Consider the following 17,599-nt stretch of genomic DNA (forward strand, 5'->3'; position numbering starts at 1 on the left):
GTTTGAGGCTGGACACTAGGGAAATGAACTAACCTTAGAATAGGAAGAAATCTCAACAAGGTTACACCACATTTGTCACACTAATGTCAGCTAATGATACCAAAAATACAAGATTAAATTCTACAACACTTCTTAATTTGCATTTCTGCAATGACATATAAATACACACACACACACATACATTTTTTTTCCTAAATAAAAGTCTACAGCCTGATAAACTGACTGGGGAACTGAATTTTTAACAAACACCTTGGAGGCTCTAACATTTGAGAATTCTTGCTCCATAAAGCTGAATTTTAGAGAATTAAGGATTACTGTCCAGTGACAGACCAGAAAATACTTACTCATTTCAGGCTCAACAGTGAGATCTGCAGTCACAAAATTCGAGGGGAAGAGCCCCATGCCTTGATGGGTTTCCCCTTTCCACCAGTTGGGGTCACTAAGAGGAACAAAAAAAAGAAAGCTTTACTATAACAAAGAACTCTTATTTTTATTTATCCTTACCTTTTATGGTGTTTAACTTATATCATTACCAGATGTGACGCCCACAAGAATCCAACGAAGGAGGAAAAGAATGTAGCATTATTACAAATACAAGATGAGGTCTCAGAGAAGACATGAGACTCTAAGCACTGTTCTTTTTCATATTTTGGAAGGCTAGTAAATGCTCTGAGGATCTAATATAAGGCTCTGAACTCTCTCCCCCGCAAAAGACAGATCCCCAGACTTAACTGTTAACTTCAGGACTTCTCTGGTGGTCCAGTGGTTAAGAATCTGCCTGCCAAAGCAGGGGACATGGTTTCAACACCTGATCTGGGAAGACCCCACATGCAGCAGGGCAACTAAGTCCACATGCTGCAGTACTGAAGCCCGAGCTCTAGAGCCCACGCTCCACAAGAAAAGCCACCACAAAGAAAAGCCCACATACCGCAACTACAGTAGCCAGACCCTGCTCATTGCAACTAGAGAAAACCCATGCACAGCAACGAAAACCGAGCACAGCCACAAATAAAAAAATTAATATTTTTTAAAAAAACTGTCAACTTCAGGTGGTTCATAGGCTCCAGCCTAAGAATTTTTTGTAACAAAATAGATGGTAGACTCTGAATCCAGACCTCCATTCCTAAATCAGTGTTCTTTGTAGCACATATTAGCATACTGTCCACCCACAAGAGAACACACACGATGGTAACATCACTAGGAGCACAAGATGTTCACAAGGAACACAATCCCCAGTGCATCCCCATGCTCACCAGTGGATCCCCAATGCCTAGGATAAGGAAAGCTAGCCAGCACTCAAGAAATACTTTTTGAATGAATGAATGATCACAGTTTCATGCAACTTCCAAATGACCAGCTCAAACTACTTCATTTTCTTTCACTCAAGAAAACATATTAGTATGCAAGTGTGATACTACAGGAATAATCTTAGATCTGTTTGAACTGATCTTCAAAAACCACTTGCAATAAATTTTAGCACTTCATTATGAGTAACAATCACCAGTAGTCATTTTCAAGTAAACATAAAACTGTAGTAAAAAAAGAGATGCATTATATCATCTCCCTGATGATATAAATTAATTCAACATATTATATATTTCTTATAAATTCCATAAATGCATATATATTTAGTGTTTTTTCTAAAATCTTAACTCCAAAACAAATAGAAAGCATTTAAGTGATAGATGAGAAAAAAAATTAAACTATAAAATACAAATCCCGACAGTATGACACAAACAAAGCAACCAACTGTCCTACAGAGAAAATACCTGAGTCAATATTTGATATTATTATGTTTGATAAGGCAGTCAGCAGGAATAAATGAAACACAGAATATATTATGTATCTTCAAATGAATATTCAACTTAATAGTAACCATCACCTGTCATCAAGAACTGTAATAATTTCTCCAGCTTTAAAAGTCAGTTCATTATCTTCAGCAGCTTCAAAGTCATATATAGCACGAACTTTCCGGCCTTCATGTTGATGGTTAGTTAAGAGGTTGGATGTGCTTGGATACAAAGTGGAAAGGGTGGTTGACTGCTGCCTTTGTTCCTTCAGGGACAACTCAATAGCTGGAAAATAATGGGTTTTTTAAAAAAAAGACCCAAAACGTTAATACACCCAACAATCCTAAGAAGTACAAAAAAGTATTTGAGGGTAAAAAGTATTCTTCTTTCAATAATGTAGTGGGAAGCTAGAACATAGCCTGATATAATAATAGTGAACAAAAATAATGACATCGATTGTATTCATTCAGTCACAGCTGAAAGCTTAAAAAATAAATAAGCTAACAAAACAACTGAAGAACATGATGGCTTTTTTTTTACTGAACAGTTACAATTTAAAATGTTCTGGGTAATAAAGTGATATAAACTCAAGTCTGTTTTTTAAATTTAACTACAGATATTTTATATTTTCTTTCATCTTCTCAGTTTATTTCTAATAGCTTAAGTATACCAAATAATAATCAAAATCAGTTTGGAAGTCAGAAGTCCCAAGGTGGAGTCCTTCACTGGGGGCTCATTAAACAGAAGTCTCACAGATAGCATTTGAGAGCCTGTGTTTTATTGTTCTAAAGGTCATTCTCAGGTAAGCAATCTAATAACTGGAATTTGGAAATAAATGCAGTAAAGTCTCACCTAACTAACACCCCAAATAAATCTTAAACGTGTCTGCTCTATCTCCTCCCCAGTGCAGGCCATCACCACTCACTCAGGCTTTGTAATGTAATCTTAAAGAATTGACTACACTATTTTCAATTCAATATATAATCCCTTCTTCTCTGCCACCTCTGTTCCAAATGAATAAAAGACCAGATGAGAAAATAAAACTTTAAAATTAACGTAAGAAAAAACAGGAAATCAGGATCGTGGGAGAAAGGAAAATATCTTGACATTAAAAAAAAATGTAAAAGAAAAGCAAAAATTTTGACTACATCAAAATTTAAAACTTGTTTAATACAACATGCCATTATCAAAGTTAAACTATAAGCCAAAACCCAAGAGTAGACATCTACAACAGATATAACAGGCAAAGGTTGACATCCAAAATAAAAACTCTGTATACACCATTACTAGGAAAAAAACATAGAAAAAGAGACAATCAAAACAGCTAATAAACATACAAAAAAGGACTGAACCTCACTAGTAATCAAGAAAATAAAAATTAAAATAATTAGGTATCATTTCAAGCCCATCAGATTCACAAAAATTACTCTGACAATACCAAATGTCATCATGAGACTAGAAATAATAAGTGAATAATAAGAACTTTCATGCACTGCAGATGGGAAAGGAATACCACAACTAGTAGCAAAGATGAAGATGGACCTACTCCATAAGTCAACAACACCACAGAACAATCTTTCACACGCACACACACACACACACTGAACAACATAAAAAGGATACTCAACGCTGCATACGTGTTATAGTAAAAGAAATCAGAAAATCCAGATGTCCATCAGTAGGAAGGAAGACAGACTAAAGCAGGTGCTTATTAGAACCTAAAGCAGGCGCTAATACTGGAATGTTATACAGCAGTTAAAACAAATGAACTTGACATAAATACCTCATTATGAATAGATATCAAACATCGCATGAAAAAAGCAAGTTGCAGATGGTACCTAGAGGACAGTATTTATGAAAAAAAGTTTGCTGGAAACAAAAAAGTATTTGGTATTATTTATGGGTACACAGACAGTACAGTAAAAATATAGAAACAAGACCGAACAGACATACACGAGAGTAGCTGCCTTGGAAGAGGACAGGAAAGAAGTGATACTGAAGAGAGGAACAGAGGAGAACAAAGCAGAATTCAGCTTTGGCTGTGAACTCCTATTTCCTTTATTTTTAAACATCTCAGGGGAAAAAAATATCAAGTAAGAGACCTATCATCTTCCCAGAGTCAGGGACTTTAAAAATGTACCTTTCGCTAAATCTTCCTCTTCTTTTTTGTTAGCCGCAGTACCAGGATCCTTGGCTACCAGAGCTGGGCTTGCTTTCGCTTGTTCTGCAGCCTAACACAGAAAAAAAATAAAATAAAATTGAAAGCTGTTCTCAAATTTTCCTACGCCAATTAATCTAAGAACTCACAAGACCCCTCCTTGAATCAATTCACCAGACCTCTGAACAAGAAAGAAATCCAAGGGGGAGAAGTCTTCACTTTGAAAGGAGACAGAGCTGAGGCAGGACTGGAGAAAAGACTGGAGGATTCATTTCTTAGGAATGACAGAACAGCCACACTTTGCCAGATGCGAGTGAAAAGGTGACACTAAAGGCAGACAGTATGCAAACCAGCAAACAAAGGCTAGAGGAGATCTCAACATTCTGGAAAATTTTACAACCAGAAAATGGGGTGCGAGGGGAAAGGAGATGATTATTTTAAAAACAAGTAGTTTTTAAAAACATCTAGACAAGAGTTATATTTTGTTGTTTCCTTCCAGCTCAGAAGTCAGGAATCTAGATTTCTATATAATAATATAAATGCTCATAAGATTATACTATCTTCTAAACTACTAGCAGTCAATGTTGACAATATATTATTGTCCATCTTAAACATATTTTGTAAATAAAGTAGTGGACAAGCAAACACACACACACATTGATTCATGCCTTAGAATTACAAAGCTTCCAAAGCCTTAATGACTGCTTTACTTTTTGTGTGGCCATCGAGGAGAATTAGACTCCAGCCTCATTTTTCAACCATTCCATCATTTACCACACATGCATGCACACACACTTTGACGCCTCTGACACATACTTGCTTCTGCTCATAATGTCTTCCCCTCTAGCTCCTTTTACTCCATCCACATTTTTTCCTACTAAGTTTCAACCCACAAGTCAGGGAACAGCTAAAATATATCACTTTCTCAGTGAAACATTCCTAAATCCTCTAAGTAAGCATCCCCTCCTTTGTGTTCTGATTTTCAACAAGGCCCTGTGACATGGGTAGTTAAGAAGGCAAGCTGTGGAGTCAGGCCAATGTGGTGTATGTCCCAGATGTGCCAACTTCTAATGCATGAACCTGGAGCCCATAAGCCTCCTTACGTCTCAGCCTCTACAGAATGAAGCTGCTTACATGTCTATCTCCATAACCAGGATGTATGTTCCTTGAGGGCTGTTGTGGCAGTTGAGTCACCAAGTCGTGTCCAACTCTTTGTGACCCCATGGACTGTAGCCCACCAGGCTCCTCTGTCCATTGGATTTTCCAAGCAAGAATACTGGAGTGGCTTGCCATTTCCTTCTCCAGGGGATCTTCTCCACCCAGTTATCAAACCTGGGTCTCCTGCATTGTAAGCAGATCCTCTGCCAACTGAGCTACCAGGGAGACTCCTTGAGGGTATATAGCCCTAAATATTACAAGCAATGATCGTTGACTAAATGAAAGGCAAAATATTCAACATGATAGTAAATACAGTCTTCACTTAATATATTTTATAATGTCAAACAAATGCACGAGGCATTTATTTTTAGAAAAGCTGATAAGAAAAGAGCTTTTGGACTCATTGAATAGAACATTAAGCATTTTCAATTTTACCCACCTCTAGCTGTAACCTTCCCTGGATAAAAATGTTTTAATTATCACACACCTCTTAACACTGAAGGTATGCTTCATCAGAGATAAACTTTTTCACTGTATATGCTTTGTTTCCCCCACAATTTAGTGAATTTCACAAAACAGACATAAAGATCTTTTCTGGTCTGTGAAGGGATCTCTACTGGTCAAGAAGGAAGCGCAGAACTGAGCTATATTAAGCTCTACATTCCTGAACTGCTCTCTTTTCAAAGTTCCTTTCTATCATCAGGTTCCAAGTATAGCAACGCTACTTGTCTTATTAACCAGTCAAACGCAGTAGCAGGGCCAGCATCACTTCTCCCTCGAGGTCAAAAGTCACAGCAGCAAGAGTCAGGGGACTCAGGATGACTTTTCTTAATATTTTTACATTATTTTCTTCTGTACCTGGATGAAACAACATACTTAAAAAAAATATCCTCATGTTTCCAGAGGCTTTTGTTAAATATACTAACAAATATCTAGTCTGACTAAAACATTGCAAGCATAAGCAACTAAGTGGCTGTAAAATTTGTAGGGACTTCTGCAGCTGATTCCAGATGACAGATTTTTTTTTTTTAATTAAACAAGGAGCTCTTTACAAACAGGATTTTCAATGACCAACAAGCTCTTCAGAAATTACTATTTAAAAAGAAAAAAGAAAACACCATTCCACCTCATCATAGTTTATATGCATCTTATATATTTCCTGTGGGTGAAACACAGCAGCTAAAACAGAATGAGCTTTCACATACTTTATAACATCTACATGAAAAAAAGAAAAGTCACTCTTTCCTACTGCTAATCTACATCCTGAATCTTCTGAACAAGACAGGAATCCCATGTCTACACCCATCAGTATGTAAGCACTCTTCCCAGGGTTCACTACACTTCTTGTCCTTCAAATCCTAGTCCGGACAGACACATATCTACTAACCTCAATAGCAAATGGAAGGCAGGATCGTGTAGTGGAAAGAACACTGGACTGAGAGTTGGAAGGCCTGTTCCAGCTCTGTCAACCACTAGCTGTGGCCCTGGGCAAGTCACTTAACCATTCTGGGGCTCAGTACCCTCATCTGTAAAATGAGGGGATTAGATTAGAGGATCACTAAAGTGGCTCCCACAACTACCTGAGACTCAAGGTTAACCCAGCAAAGCTATGGATCAATCAGATCATTAACTCTTCCTTCTCTTACAGGAATGCACTTTTCACTTGCACTGAAAGTTGTCCTTAAGAGCAATGCTGCTCACACTTTAATGGGCACAGAGTCATCAAGGATCTTGTTAAAATGGAGCTAATGAATCCACTGCTTGGTGTGGCATTTTTCCACACGAGTGAGATGACAGTTCTAACAAGTTTCCAGGTAATGATGACTACTGATGGTCCACGAACTACACTATGAGCACCAAGCTCTAGAACAGGTTCTCAGGGTACAGAAACTGATATTACACCAAGTAGCTACACTCTTCCGTTCTCCATAGTGAGTATAGTCTTTGATAATTCAAAACTGCTTCTGTTGTCATGTTATTATACCATATCTTGGGTTATTCTGCATAAAATTATTCCTTAACTACAGAGATTTAGAAATTATACTGTGAGTAGTAAAAACGAGCTATCAATTATGAATGCATACTTCTCAAGACATAATTTATCATTGTAGAATTAGTCATAAGCTAAATTTTTTTTCAAGTTAAGAAGAAAAATATCCTTTTCTTCTTTCAGTTCCAAAATATATTTCTGGATCTTCACATCTCAAGAGTACTTAGATAAATCAGAAGTGCCTTAGGAAGAAAGTCTAGATGAATCACTTCATAATTCCCTTGAAATGGCCAAAACCCTGAATGCAAGCCCTTTACAACTAACCGTTTTCCACTCGTGTTTTCACATCACTCATTACATACCAAGTGGTATCGTGGGGAAAGACAATACAGTAAGTTACCAGACATTTTAAGCCTGCTTAGTCAGGTGGGCATCCTAAATAATGGTTACCCAGAAAAGAAAAAGGATAAAAAAAATCCCCTTTAATTTTTTTTCCTATATGACATAAGTTAGAGATTGAGTCCATTACATAAATAATTTAAGGCAAATGAAGCCTTTCAGTCAATCATATTTATTAGGAAGAAGAAAGAAGACTTCTGTGCTGGTCAGTTCTTATTAACGGGAAAGATGTTTTATGTGTTTCTCCTCCTAATGAGCCCTTTATATCTCCCTCCCATTTTAATACAGGTGCTCATAAATTTCATAGTCCAAATAACCTCTAAACACATCCTTAAATTTTAAGGAAACCTTATTTTAGAACTGTCATTCTTTGTAGATAAAATTACAGCATGAAAAGCATTTAACAAGAATGTCAGTACTAACTAACAAAGCAATTTGCTCTATATCATTAAAATTATATTAAAAAAAACTTAGCAAAACAGTTAATTAATTTAAAAAGAAATATTGGGGAAATGGAAGTTGGAAAACATTAGCAATCCACTATATATTCTTTTTGGCACCTTTATATGCAAGATTATTATTATTAATAAAATTCCTCTGGAGTATTAACAACTACCTGGGTTTGGAAGAAAAAAAAGAAAAACTCAGATAAACACGGTTAATTTTAGAAACAAACTGTAGCACACACAAGTGTCTATAAAATACCTGAGAGCCAATAGCTGGAAACGTAACACCCTGTTCTTTCAGGTTCTTAATCATTGCTGATATTAGACTAAGCTGTGGATCATTCTTGAATTCATCCGTCCATTCAACCATAAGAGCCTTCAATTTTTCACACACTTTAGGATGACCCTGAAAAATAGAGAAAAAAATTTAACAAAAAAGCACTTTCTATTTAATGATTTAATACAGTATTTCATATCTCTTTTTAAATCATAAATTATCCCTAGCTATAGTTGACACATAAGAAAACACAGATGGTTACTAGAAATAAGCTAGTTTTATTTTCATTTTATGGAAAAAAAATAGATGATACCATCACATACGTCACATCAAATCAAAACATTAGATATAAATGTTATATATTTATATTATATATAAAAATGTTACTTATTTTGGAGGTCAGAAAGATAGGACTTTTCAGAGTATTTTACAACTAAGAGTATTTCAGAGTATTTTACTCACTCATATTTTACTGCATATGAAGAAGACAGGAAAATCTATTTTCTTTTTTTCAGACCAATAAAAAAATAAGTTGGAAAAGAGAATAAATAATACAGTTCTTTTATTCCTAATTCCTGATTTTTAATATGCATGACTGTGTTTTCCTCCAATTACTTAATTATCTGAGGCCTGGCCTGAGGCCCACTACTGTTAATAATCCTGGAAACTTCATTTCTTCAAAACAGCATCTCCCTCTTAAGTATAAAACCAGTAAGTTCACTATAAAATATCTGTAAAATAAAGTGAAGTTCTTTCTCCTATAACTGCTTGCCTTGCAATGTAGTTGTTTATATTACTAAGTACTGAGTATACATCTTCAATTAAAGAAAATATTATATTAGAATCTCTTTATAAATAGCTGTACATTTTGAATGAACATTCAAGACATTAAAAGAATGGTAAAGAATTGGTAAAAACAACAACAACAACAAAAAACACCTAAATACAATATAACTAAATAACTGGATAAAGTAACACAGGGAAAAATTATCACATAACCATAATGTATTAGAAGAAGTCCAGAATTTTAAATTATCTCACTCCTTTACTGTTTCCTACTAAAATTGGGAAATGCTCATTTTTCCCAAAAAACATGAAGCATTTCCCCTTTTAACATTAAAAATAATTTTTCTTAATAAATACTCCACTCACCACCAAGAAAGGTCAGAGATAATTACCTTTAGAATGCATGAATTTTTACTGGGAAAACTTACATATTACTTAGCAATTAAATTTTTTAAATTCCTTCAATTGCTAGATTTGAATGCCTTACATTTTGTTAAGTAGATGACCTCTGTGACTAAAAAAGCACAGTAAGAACTGTGCCCAAAGTAAACTGGTAATTTTTAATCAGATAGAAAAATGCACATATTTTTCATCAAAAGAAAGGAATGATGAAGAAAAAAGGTTAAATGTATCTTAATTTGGCTTCACCAAAAACAACTCTCCAAGTTATATAAATACGTAGTCTCCTGGGCAAACCTAACAAGGACTTATACATGGGATAGACATAGCCTAGAAAGAGTTAAAAAAAGAAAAACAAAAAAAACACAGACTAGTCCTTTGTGATTTATAAATGTGAAGAACTGAACAATAAAATACATGTAAAATACATGAAGGAAGAAGACAGTCTTAATTCATTTCTGGAAATAATGTTCTTTACCTTGTTTAATACGTTGCTTACTTCACTAGCAAAATCTCTCGAACATACTTCTAAGTGAAAAATTTTGCCACAGTTTGATACACATGCTCCTAGAAGCTAAAAGGATAAAATCGGAAGTTAAAAGGGCTTGATTTTGGCAGACAATTTTGCTGTAGATCTTAAAACGAAATCACTCACAGTGAGAGCCTGCATAGCCACATGAGGATCTTTATGGTTTACCCTCCTCATAATAGACCGAAGACAATCTTTAGGTCTAAAAAATGAAAAGTGTAACAATTAGTTGTATACTCCGCTTCCCCCTCCCACCTTAACTATAAAAGGCAATAAGTTGTAATACAAAATGGGAGAACCTGGTAGAGACTTTTAATTTTTATTAATGACACAACTGAAAAACTGTACACTAAAAAGTTGCTTCAAATTTTTCAACAAAATTAACAGGTTCTTTCCTTAGCAATCATAGACAAGGCATTTGGGGCTAATTCTGATTGAAAGGTTTTGAAAATAAATGACAGATCAAGAGTTTCACTTCTAGTCATGATAGAATAAATGGAACTCCTGTTGTAAATAATCAGAGAACTGGAAAAACATATTTAAAATACACTTGAGACGATAGGCCACAGGCAGCACAGAATGATGATCTGTAAGAAAGAACACAAAACAGATAAACCAGACATTTGCTTCAGCTTTTGACACAGGGGCACTGCAGATACTGGAACAGGCTTTCTGTCTACAGGCAGTTTCTGGATCTCAGTGCAGAGAAAGTGACCCCAGGAAGACAGCGGTGATCTCACTGAGTTGAGGGGACAGAAATCAGGATTTTAGCAGGCTAATTTTTGCACTTTTGAAAAGCACGTTGACAAACACAAAATTATCACTTAAAAGCATGGCAGAGGTCAAATATAAAAAGGATTATCTGAATACTAAAATTGAAATAATTAAAAAATAATGATCCAAAGGTGATTCAGCACTATGAGTAAAACTTTTTAGAAAATAATTCTGAATACTTGCTCTACCACCAAGTTTTAAATGAAATTTCTCATGTATTGTTCATAAACCACATTAAAAAAAAAAAAAGAATCTAAACTGCAGGGACTCGTGGAAAGGAGGATGGAGAAAGGCACTTTGAAATGGATCTTGTACTTATTATTTCACTCATTTCTATACTGCTGAAATGTTTTACCACAGCCAATTTTAAAAACCAAAGTAAAGACATGTCTGACACCAAAGTAAAGTTTGCTACGGCAACCATAAAAAGGATAATGCCAAACAGGAAAGTGAACTAGAATGCCTGAGTCCTGATAAACACTTCACATATGCTAACAAAGCAGTATCTTTTCAGATACATTAAGCTAAAAAAAAATAATTCATTCAGAGTTGTATATAAAACTGGTGCTATTAAACAACACAAATGACCCACAAAACACTAGTATTAACTACCTCATTCTGTTCCGTGTTTTTTTAATTCATCTTTTCAGTATTTCCACAAGACTGTAAGTAAAATACAGAAGTGAAACCAAAGTATATGTATACACATTAAATCTTAACTATGCAACAAAAAATTATGGCTAAAATATTGTTTTCAAAAAGGCTTAAGAGTTATAAGCAATTTTATATGTATACTTATAGCTGATTCATGCTGTTGAACACAGCAGAAACACAACACTGTAAAGCAATTATCCTCCAATTAAAAAAAATCCTATGAAAAACCATAGAAAAGAAAAAAGAGTTACAAGTGAATTTAAAGTAGGCATCCTCTGGTTATTATCCTCTCAATGATAAATGAACGTGGACTACAAACACAGCATCTATACAATTTATCACCTATACACGTGCCCCTCTGAAAGTGAAAGGCGGTGCTAACCAGGCATAAATGTAGGCACACAGTGAAACTACCCAAGGCACACTTGATGTGTGGTCACCCCAGCCAAAATTATATTCATCCAAACTTTATCTTTTTATGCATAGATCTAGGACATGTAGTTCATATGACAGGGAGAAAAAAAGGCAGTACTTGCATCGAGTTGTGGCTTCTAATGTTTTTTCCTTAAATCCTAGGCCAGATAAGAAAACAGGCCTTTCACAAATGGATACAGCTGCCTCGGCATGTGTCAGCTCTGATGAACTAAAGCATCAGAGTCAGTTTCTCTATTCACAACATTACTCCAATCTACCTCAACACACACTGCACTGTAGGCTTCAGAGAAAAGACAGCTTTAGGAGGGGGGTCCCTATCTATCCTCTCTCTCCCCCAATACCACTCTCGTCATTTAGGTTCTATGCCTTCACCATGGCCGATGCTCAAGAAAAAGTCACTGAGCCAAATGGGACAAACACTACTTTTCACTGTTGCGCAATAATTAGTATTTTGAATAACTAAATAATCTTCACTATAAAACTCTATTTGTTACCAACTTCTGCATCTTCCACTGAGTTTGCTTCCCATGTGGAAAATGTACATGCTCTCACAAAATTTATTTCTGAAACTTGCATGGTAAGGGAAAAATGCACAATAAGAAGTGTGGCGAGAAGCACAGGATGTGAAGAAAGAGACTGATGGTACATACAGATGAAGTATTTTATAAAAATGCCTGCTAAGATAAAATCTGCATGTGCCTTTAGAGGGGACTACCAACAGATTCCACCACCAATCAGTTAAATCCTGATGTCTCTCAAAACCCTTCCCCAAACCCCATTTTTGTATTTTAAAGCAATCTGTAAGACTCATCCACATTTTTCCTTACCTTGGGGTGGAAAAACAAAAAGATAGGAGGGATCAAGGATACAGACAAGAACAAGGAAAGAACTCTCCCTCACCTTTTCCAGCCCCAAATAATGCTCTTAACTTAAATGTGATAAATGACCACAGCGTAAATCACACCACTGTAAAATGTAAAGGAAGCATATTGTTTCCTGGGTTTCCAAAGTCAGGATATAAGGCAAACATGGTAGTTAATCAGTTTTCCTTGCTAGGGAGTTCCTGTTGGAGCACATACCCTGCCATCTCTCAAGGATGTTCAATATGGGCAACTTCTCCCTAATTAATGAAGCAAAACTGCTATGTTGTGCACCAAGCGAAGATTATGTAGGGCCATGTTTAAAATATGAATACTCTGAACAACTCCACTCAGTGTGGGGAGATATTCACACTCTGTAAGAGAAATGGGAACTGAAATTCTGAGACAGCACACAGAGTTCACTCAGTGGATAGCAGACCAAGTTTTCAGGAAAAATAAAATGGAGGGGGCTGCAAAAGAACACAGTTAAGTTTGGGAAGCTAAACATGCATAGGATGCAACTCACAGGATCAAAGAAAACTAAAACTAATTTTGCATTCCTCCAATTCTCTTTTCAAAGAACAATGAAATTTCAAATCTCTTTGAATAGACCTGAGTACATTTCCAAAATTGTCACATTATTTATAAATATCTGCTTGTAGGTATGTTGATGTACAGTTATGACAGTTAAACAGCTCAACATTTGTCCCTGGTTGCCAATTAGTGAGATTATCTGAAAAGGTCTTTCCATTAATATATAAGGAGAAAGACAAAAATATTCAATGATTTTGCTGGACAAAAGGAGTGAAGATTTATGAGATCTTACAGTCTGTACAACTTTTTAAAAGCCTCTTATTTCAAATATGTCTCATCTCTACATCTCAGATGAAAAGTACTTTTGTACCATAAAGATATCAGGTTCAACTGTAATAAGATTTTATATGCTTGAGTGAATTATTATCATTCAAAGAGCAGTGAATTTAAATTCTAATTACTGCATTTATTACTAAACCTATGATTTCAGATCAATCAACTTTTCAAAATGAGAATACCACCTCTTTATTATTCCCCTCATGGGGCCTGACAGAAGAACAATAGGGCATTTCCCTTAAAGTATTGTAAATAAAAAAGAAAAACAGTTAAAAAAAAAAGTAACAGTAATAACAATCCATAGTACAACTCACAAATGTGCTTGCATGGTTAACCTCTCATCACCTTTGAGGCAGGACTGAAAAGGTACACAGCTACTAGCTGTGTGTTTCTAAATAGGGGCAGAAAAATTCTTGTGATGTAAGACTATCTGGCGTATCACATCTCTGGCCCCTGCCTAATCGATGAGAGTAGTAACCTACTGTCATTGTGAGAACCAAAACCATTCCTAACAGAGCGACACCACTGGGCTGAGAACCACTGCTAGACAAAAGCGGCACTGTGATTCAGGAGAAAGAGATGCCAGGCCTGACAGACCTCATCTGTAAAAGGGGACTTCAACACTTCCTGTTCAGTATGTTATTACATTACTCCCAGAATCGCGCCAGGGACTTAGAGACACTCGATGTGACTTCTAGAAAGCACAAACGTGTCCTATTCTTCTATTGAGTTTTACTTTTACAGCTTTAGCTTTCAAAGCTATTTTAGAATGAATTAAACTTTACATTTTAATTTAATATGCTATAAAAAGTACTACAAACTATAATTCAAGGATATTGTAGAGTGGGGAGGGAAATACATATGCATACTTTTACAAGTCTTAGTACCTAGCTGCTGCTGCTGCTAAGTCACTTCAGTCGTGTCCAACTCTGTGTGACCTCTTGACGGAAGCCCACCAGGCTCCCCCGTCCCTGGGATTCTCCAGGCAAGAACACAGGAGTGGGTTGCCATTTCCTTCTCCAATGTGTGAAAGTGAAAAGTGAAAGTGAAGTCACTCAGTCATGTCCGACCCTTAGCGACCCCACGGACTGCAGCCCACCAGGCTTCTCCATGGGATTTTCTAGGCAAGAGTACTGGAGTGGCTTGCCATTTAGTACCTAGCAGGCATACACTAAAAGAGATGAGAACTCAAATCTTTGCTGATCAAAGTAAAAAAAACTTAATTAACAGATAAAATAAACCCACCTGGAATACTAAAGGGAGTCTAATTTAGAGGTGACTTTCAAAAGCATAAAGGCATTACATTAACAATAAAAGAAGTTTAATATAAAATACAAAAGGAATCTGAACTGAAATGAATAATAACTGTACATTCAATGTCATATTCAAAATGCATATATGATTTGTAACATACATTACATAAAACACAGTCTACACAGCACAAGGGGAAAAGGGCAAAACACTGAATCAGTTCAGTTCAGTTCAGTCGCTCTGTCTTGTCCGACTCTTTGCGACCCCATGACCCAGGGATCGAACCTGTGCTTCCTGCACTGGCAGGCAGGTTCTTTACCATCTAAGCCAGCTCAGACGCCCATTTTATATACATTACCATGTGTAAAGTAGACAGCTAGTGGGAAGCTGCTGTACAGCACAAAGAGCTCAGCTCAGTGCTCTCTGAAGATCTAGGAGGGTGGGATGAGAAAGGGATGTAGACTTATGAGGGAGGGATGCACATATACATGTGCCTGATTCACTTCATTGTACAGCAGAAACCAACACAACATTACAGGGCAATTTTAAACTCCAATTAAAAAAAAAACTGGTACGTCTTACTTAGTTCATGATTTTGACTTTTAAATAACCATGCACCATAGGTACTTGAGGACTCAGCACAAAGAAGTGAGAAGAAACATAAAATTGGTAAAAATAACCTGACTTCCAATTTGCCTCTACAACTTTCAGACAAGTCACATTAAAATCTCAGTGCTTTAGTTTCCTCATCTGTGAAATGATCTCGGGAGTCATGAGGACTCTGTAGATCCTGTCCTACTGAATACATGGTGGTTTAAAAAATCATGTAAAATGGGGCAAGTAAAGATGGAAATATCAGATTTAATCAGACCCACATCCTACTGCCTGGTCAAGGTCTTGGCACCTATAGCTGTTGCCAATTTCTCCTGAATCATCACATCACTTTCTCCTTACACCATTGTTATAATACAGTCTATTTTGAAAAAAGAAATTTCCCATCAAACCAGCAGTTAAAGGCTTCACTTAAATAGAAGCAAAAAGGACAAAATGGGCTTCTCTAGTCGGTCAGTGGTAAAGAATCTGCCTGCCAACACAGGGGACGCAGGTTCAATCTCTGGGTCAGGAGGACCCCTTGAAGGACAGCATGGCAACCCACTCCTGTATTCTTGCCTGGGAAATCCCACGGACAGAAAAGCCTGGTGGGCTACAGTACATGGTGCTGCAAGAGAGTCAGACAAAACCTAGTGACTAAACAACAACAAAATACCTTATTAAAAAACTTCAAAAATGAACGAGATTTGTTAACAGGAAAACTTTAAAACACTATTAAAGGATATAAACAGAAAGACATGCTACATTCTCACATAGGAAAATTTTAATATCAAAAAACTATTCACTTAAAACTAAGACCATTAGAAAAAAATAGTTCTGTTCACAAACTAGCCAAGCCAATCCAAAAGTTTATGTGAGGACAGTAGAGAGGGACAAGAATATTAAGAAACTGTAAAAAAAAAAAAAGAAAGAAAACCAGCCCTGCCAAGTATTACAATGTATTATAAGGTTTTAATAATTAAAACCATATGGTAGCAGTACATGAATAGATACATACCAATGGGACAAAACAGAATTTTAAAAACATCCAAATACATAAAGCAATGTAATATATAAGAGTAGTATTTCAAATCAGAAAGGACAAAGATCATTCAATAAATGGTGCTGAAATTTTGAGGTAGCCAAACAAAAAAGAATAAATTTAGAGCCATATCTCAAATTACATAATAAATTCCAAATAGATCAAAGACTTAAAAGTAAAAATTGAAATCACAACTACAAGAGACTTTGGAAGACAGTTTGCCAGTTTCTTACAAAAGCTATGTGCAGTCCTATCAAATAATCCAGCAACCATGCCCTTTGGTATTTACCCAGTTTTTAAAAATCTATGTTCATACATACAAACGAAAAAACTGCACATGCTTTTACAGCAGCTGTATTCACAATCACCAAAAACTGGAAGCAATCAAGATATCCTTCAACAGGTGACTGTATAAAGAAACTATAATACATTCACATGAAGAAATACTATTCAGAAATAAAAAGAAATGAGCCAGCAAGCCATGAAAAAACATAGATGATGCTTAAATGCATTTTGCTAAGTAAAAGAAGCCAGTCTGAAAAGGTTATATATACTATATGCTCCTAATTGTACATTTTGGAAAAGGGGAAATTACAGAAATAGTAAAAAAAAAAAAACAAAAAAAAAAACTGGTGGTTGCCAGAGGTTCAGAGAGAAAGGAGAGGAATGAATAGGGGGAACATAGGACATTTTAAGGTCGGTGAAGCTACTCTGTGTGATCCTTGAACAATAGATACACGTCATTATGGACTTGTCAAAACCCATAAAACTGTACAATATAGAGTGAGCCTTAATATAAACCACAGACATTGGTTAACCCATGGACAGAGGAGCCTGGAGGGCTACCATCTATGGGGTCGAAAGAGTCAGACATGACTTAGCTACTAAACCACCACCACTCCCACCACCACATTGACTCATTTCTTATAATATATACCACACTAATGCAAGATGTTAATAATAGGGGAAACTATATATAAGGGGGGGTATGGAATTCTTTGTACTATTGGCTCAATTTTTTGGTAAACCTAAAATTCTATTTTAAAAAACAAAGTATATTAATCATAAAACAAAAAACTGAAACTATAAAGAAAACATGAGATAGTTCTACTAAAACCTTAAAGAAGCAAAGTCTGTAACTCAAAATTCTAAAAACCAGAAAACTGATAAATTCAGCAATATAAAAATAA

At 35.8% G+C, this 17,599-nt stretch overlaps 1 protein-coding gene across 3 annotated transcripts in view; it reads right to left on the reverse strand.

Moving 5' to 3' along the window:
• The window catches only part of STAM (signal transducing adaptor molecule), a 70,084-nt gene that overhangs the window by 27,275 nt on the left and 25,210 nt on the right, over positions 1 to 17,599 (reverse strand). For all 3 annotated transcript variants that reach the window (XR_008686414.2, XM_088844060.1, XM_055429474.2), the window contains 6 exons: positions 10,059 to 10,134; positions 9,882 to 9,977; positions 8,201 to 8,347; positions 3,931 to 4,021; positions 1,883 to 2,075; positions 345 to 439 (listed from right to left, as the gene is read on the reverse strand). Coding sequence is in view for 2 of the 3 variants with exons in the window: in XM_055429474.2 (XP_055285449.1) it covers positions 345 to 439; positions 1,883 to 2,075; positions 3,931 to 4,021; positions 8,201 to 8,347; positions 9,882 to 9,977; positions 10,059 to 10,134 (698 nt within the window). In the remaining variant the exon portion in view is untranslated. The remainder of the gene's footprint in view (positions 1 to 344; positions 440 to 1,882; positions 2,076 to 3,930; positions 4,022 to 8,200; positions 8,348 to 9,881; positions 9,978 to 10,058; positions 10,135 to 17,599) is intronic.

The sequence above is a fragment of the Moschus berezovskii genome, chromosome 15 (assembly GCF_049115385.1).
Source record: "Moschus berezovskii isolate FMDL1 chromosome 15, NW_MosBer_1.0, whole genome shotgun sequence".
NCBI classification, from domain to species: domain Eukaryota; kingdom Metazoa; phylum Chordata; class Mammalia; order Artiodactyla; family Moschidae; genus Moschus; species Moschus berezovskii.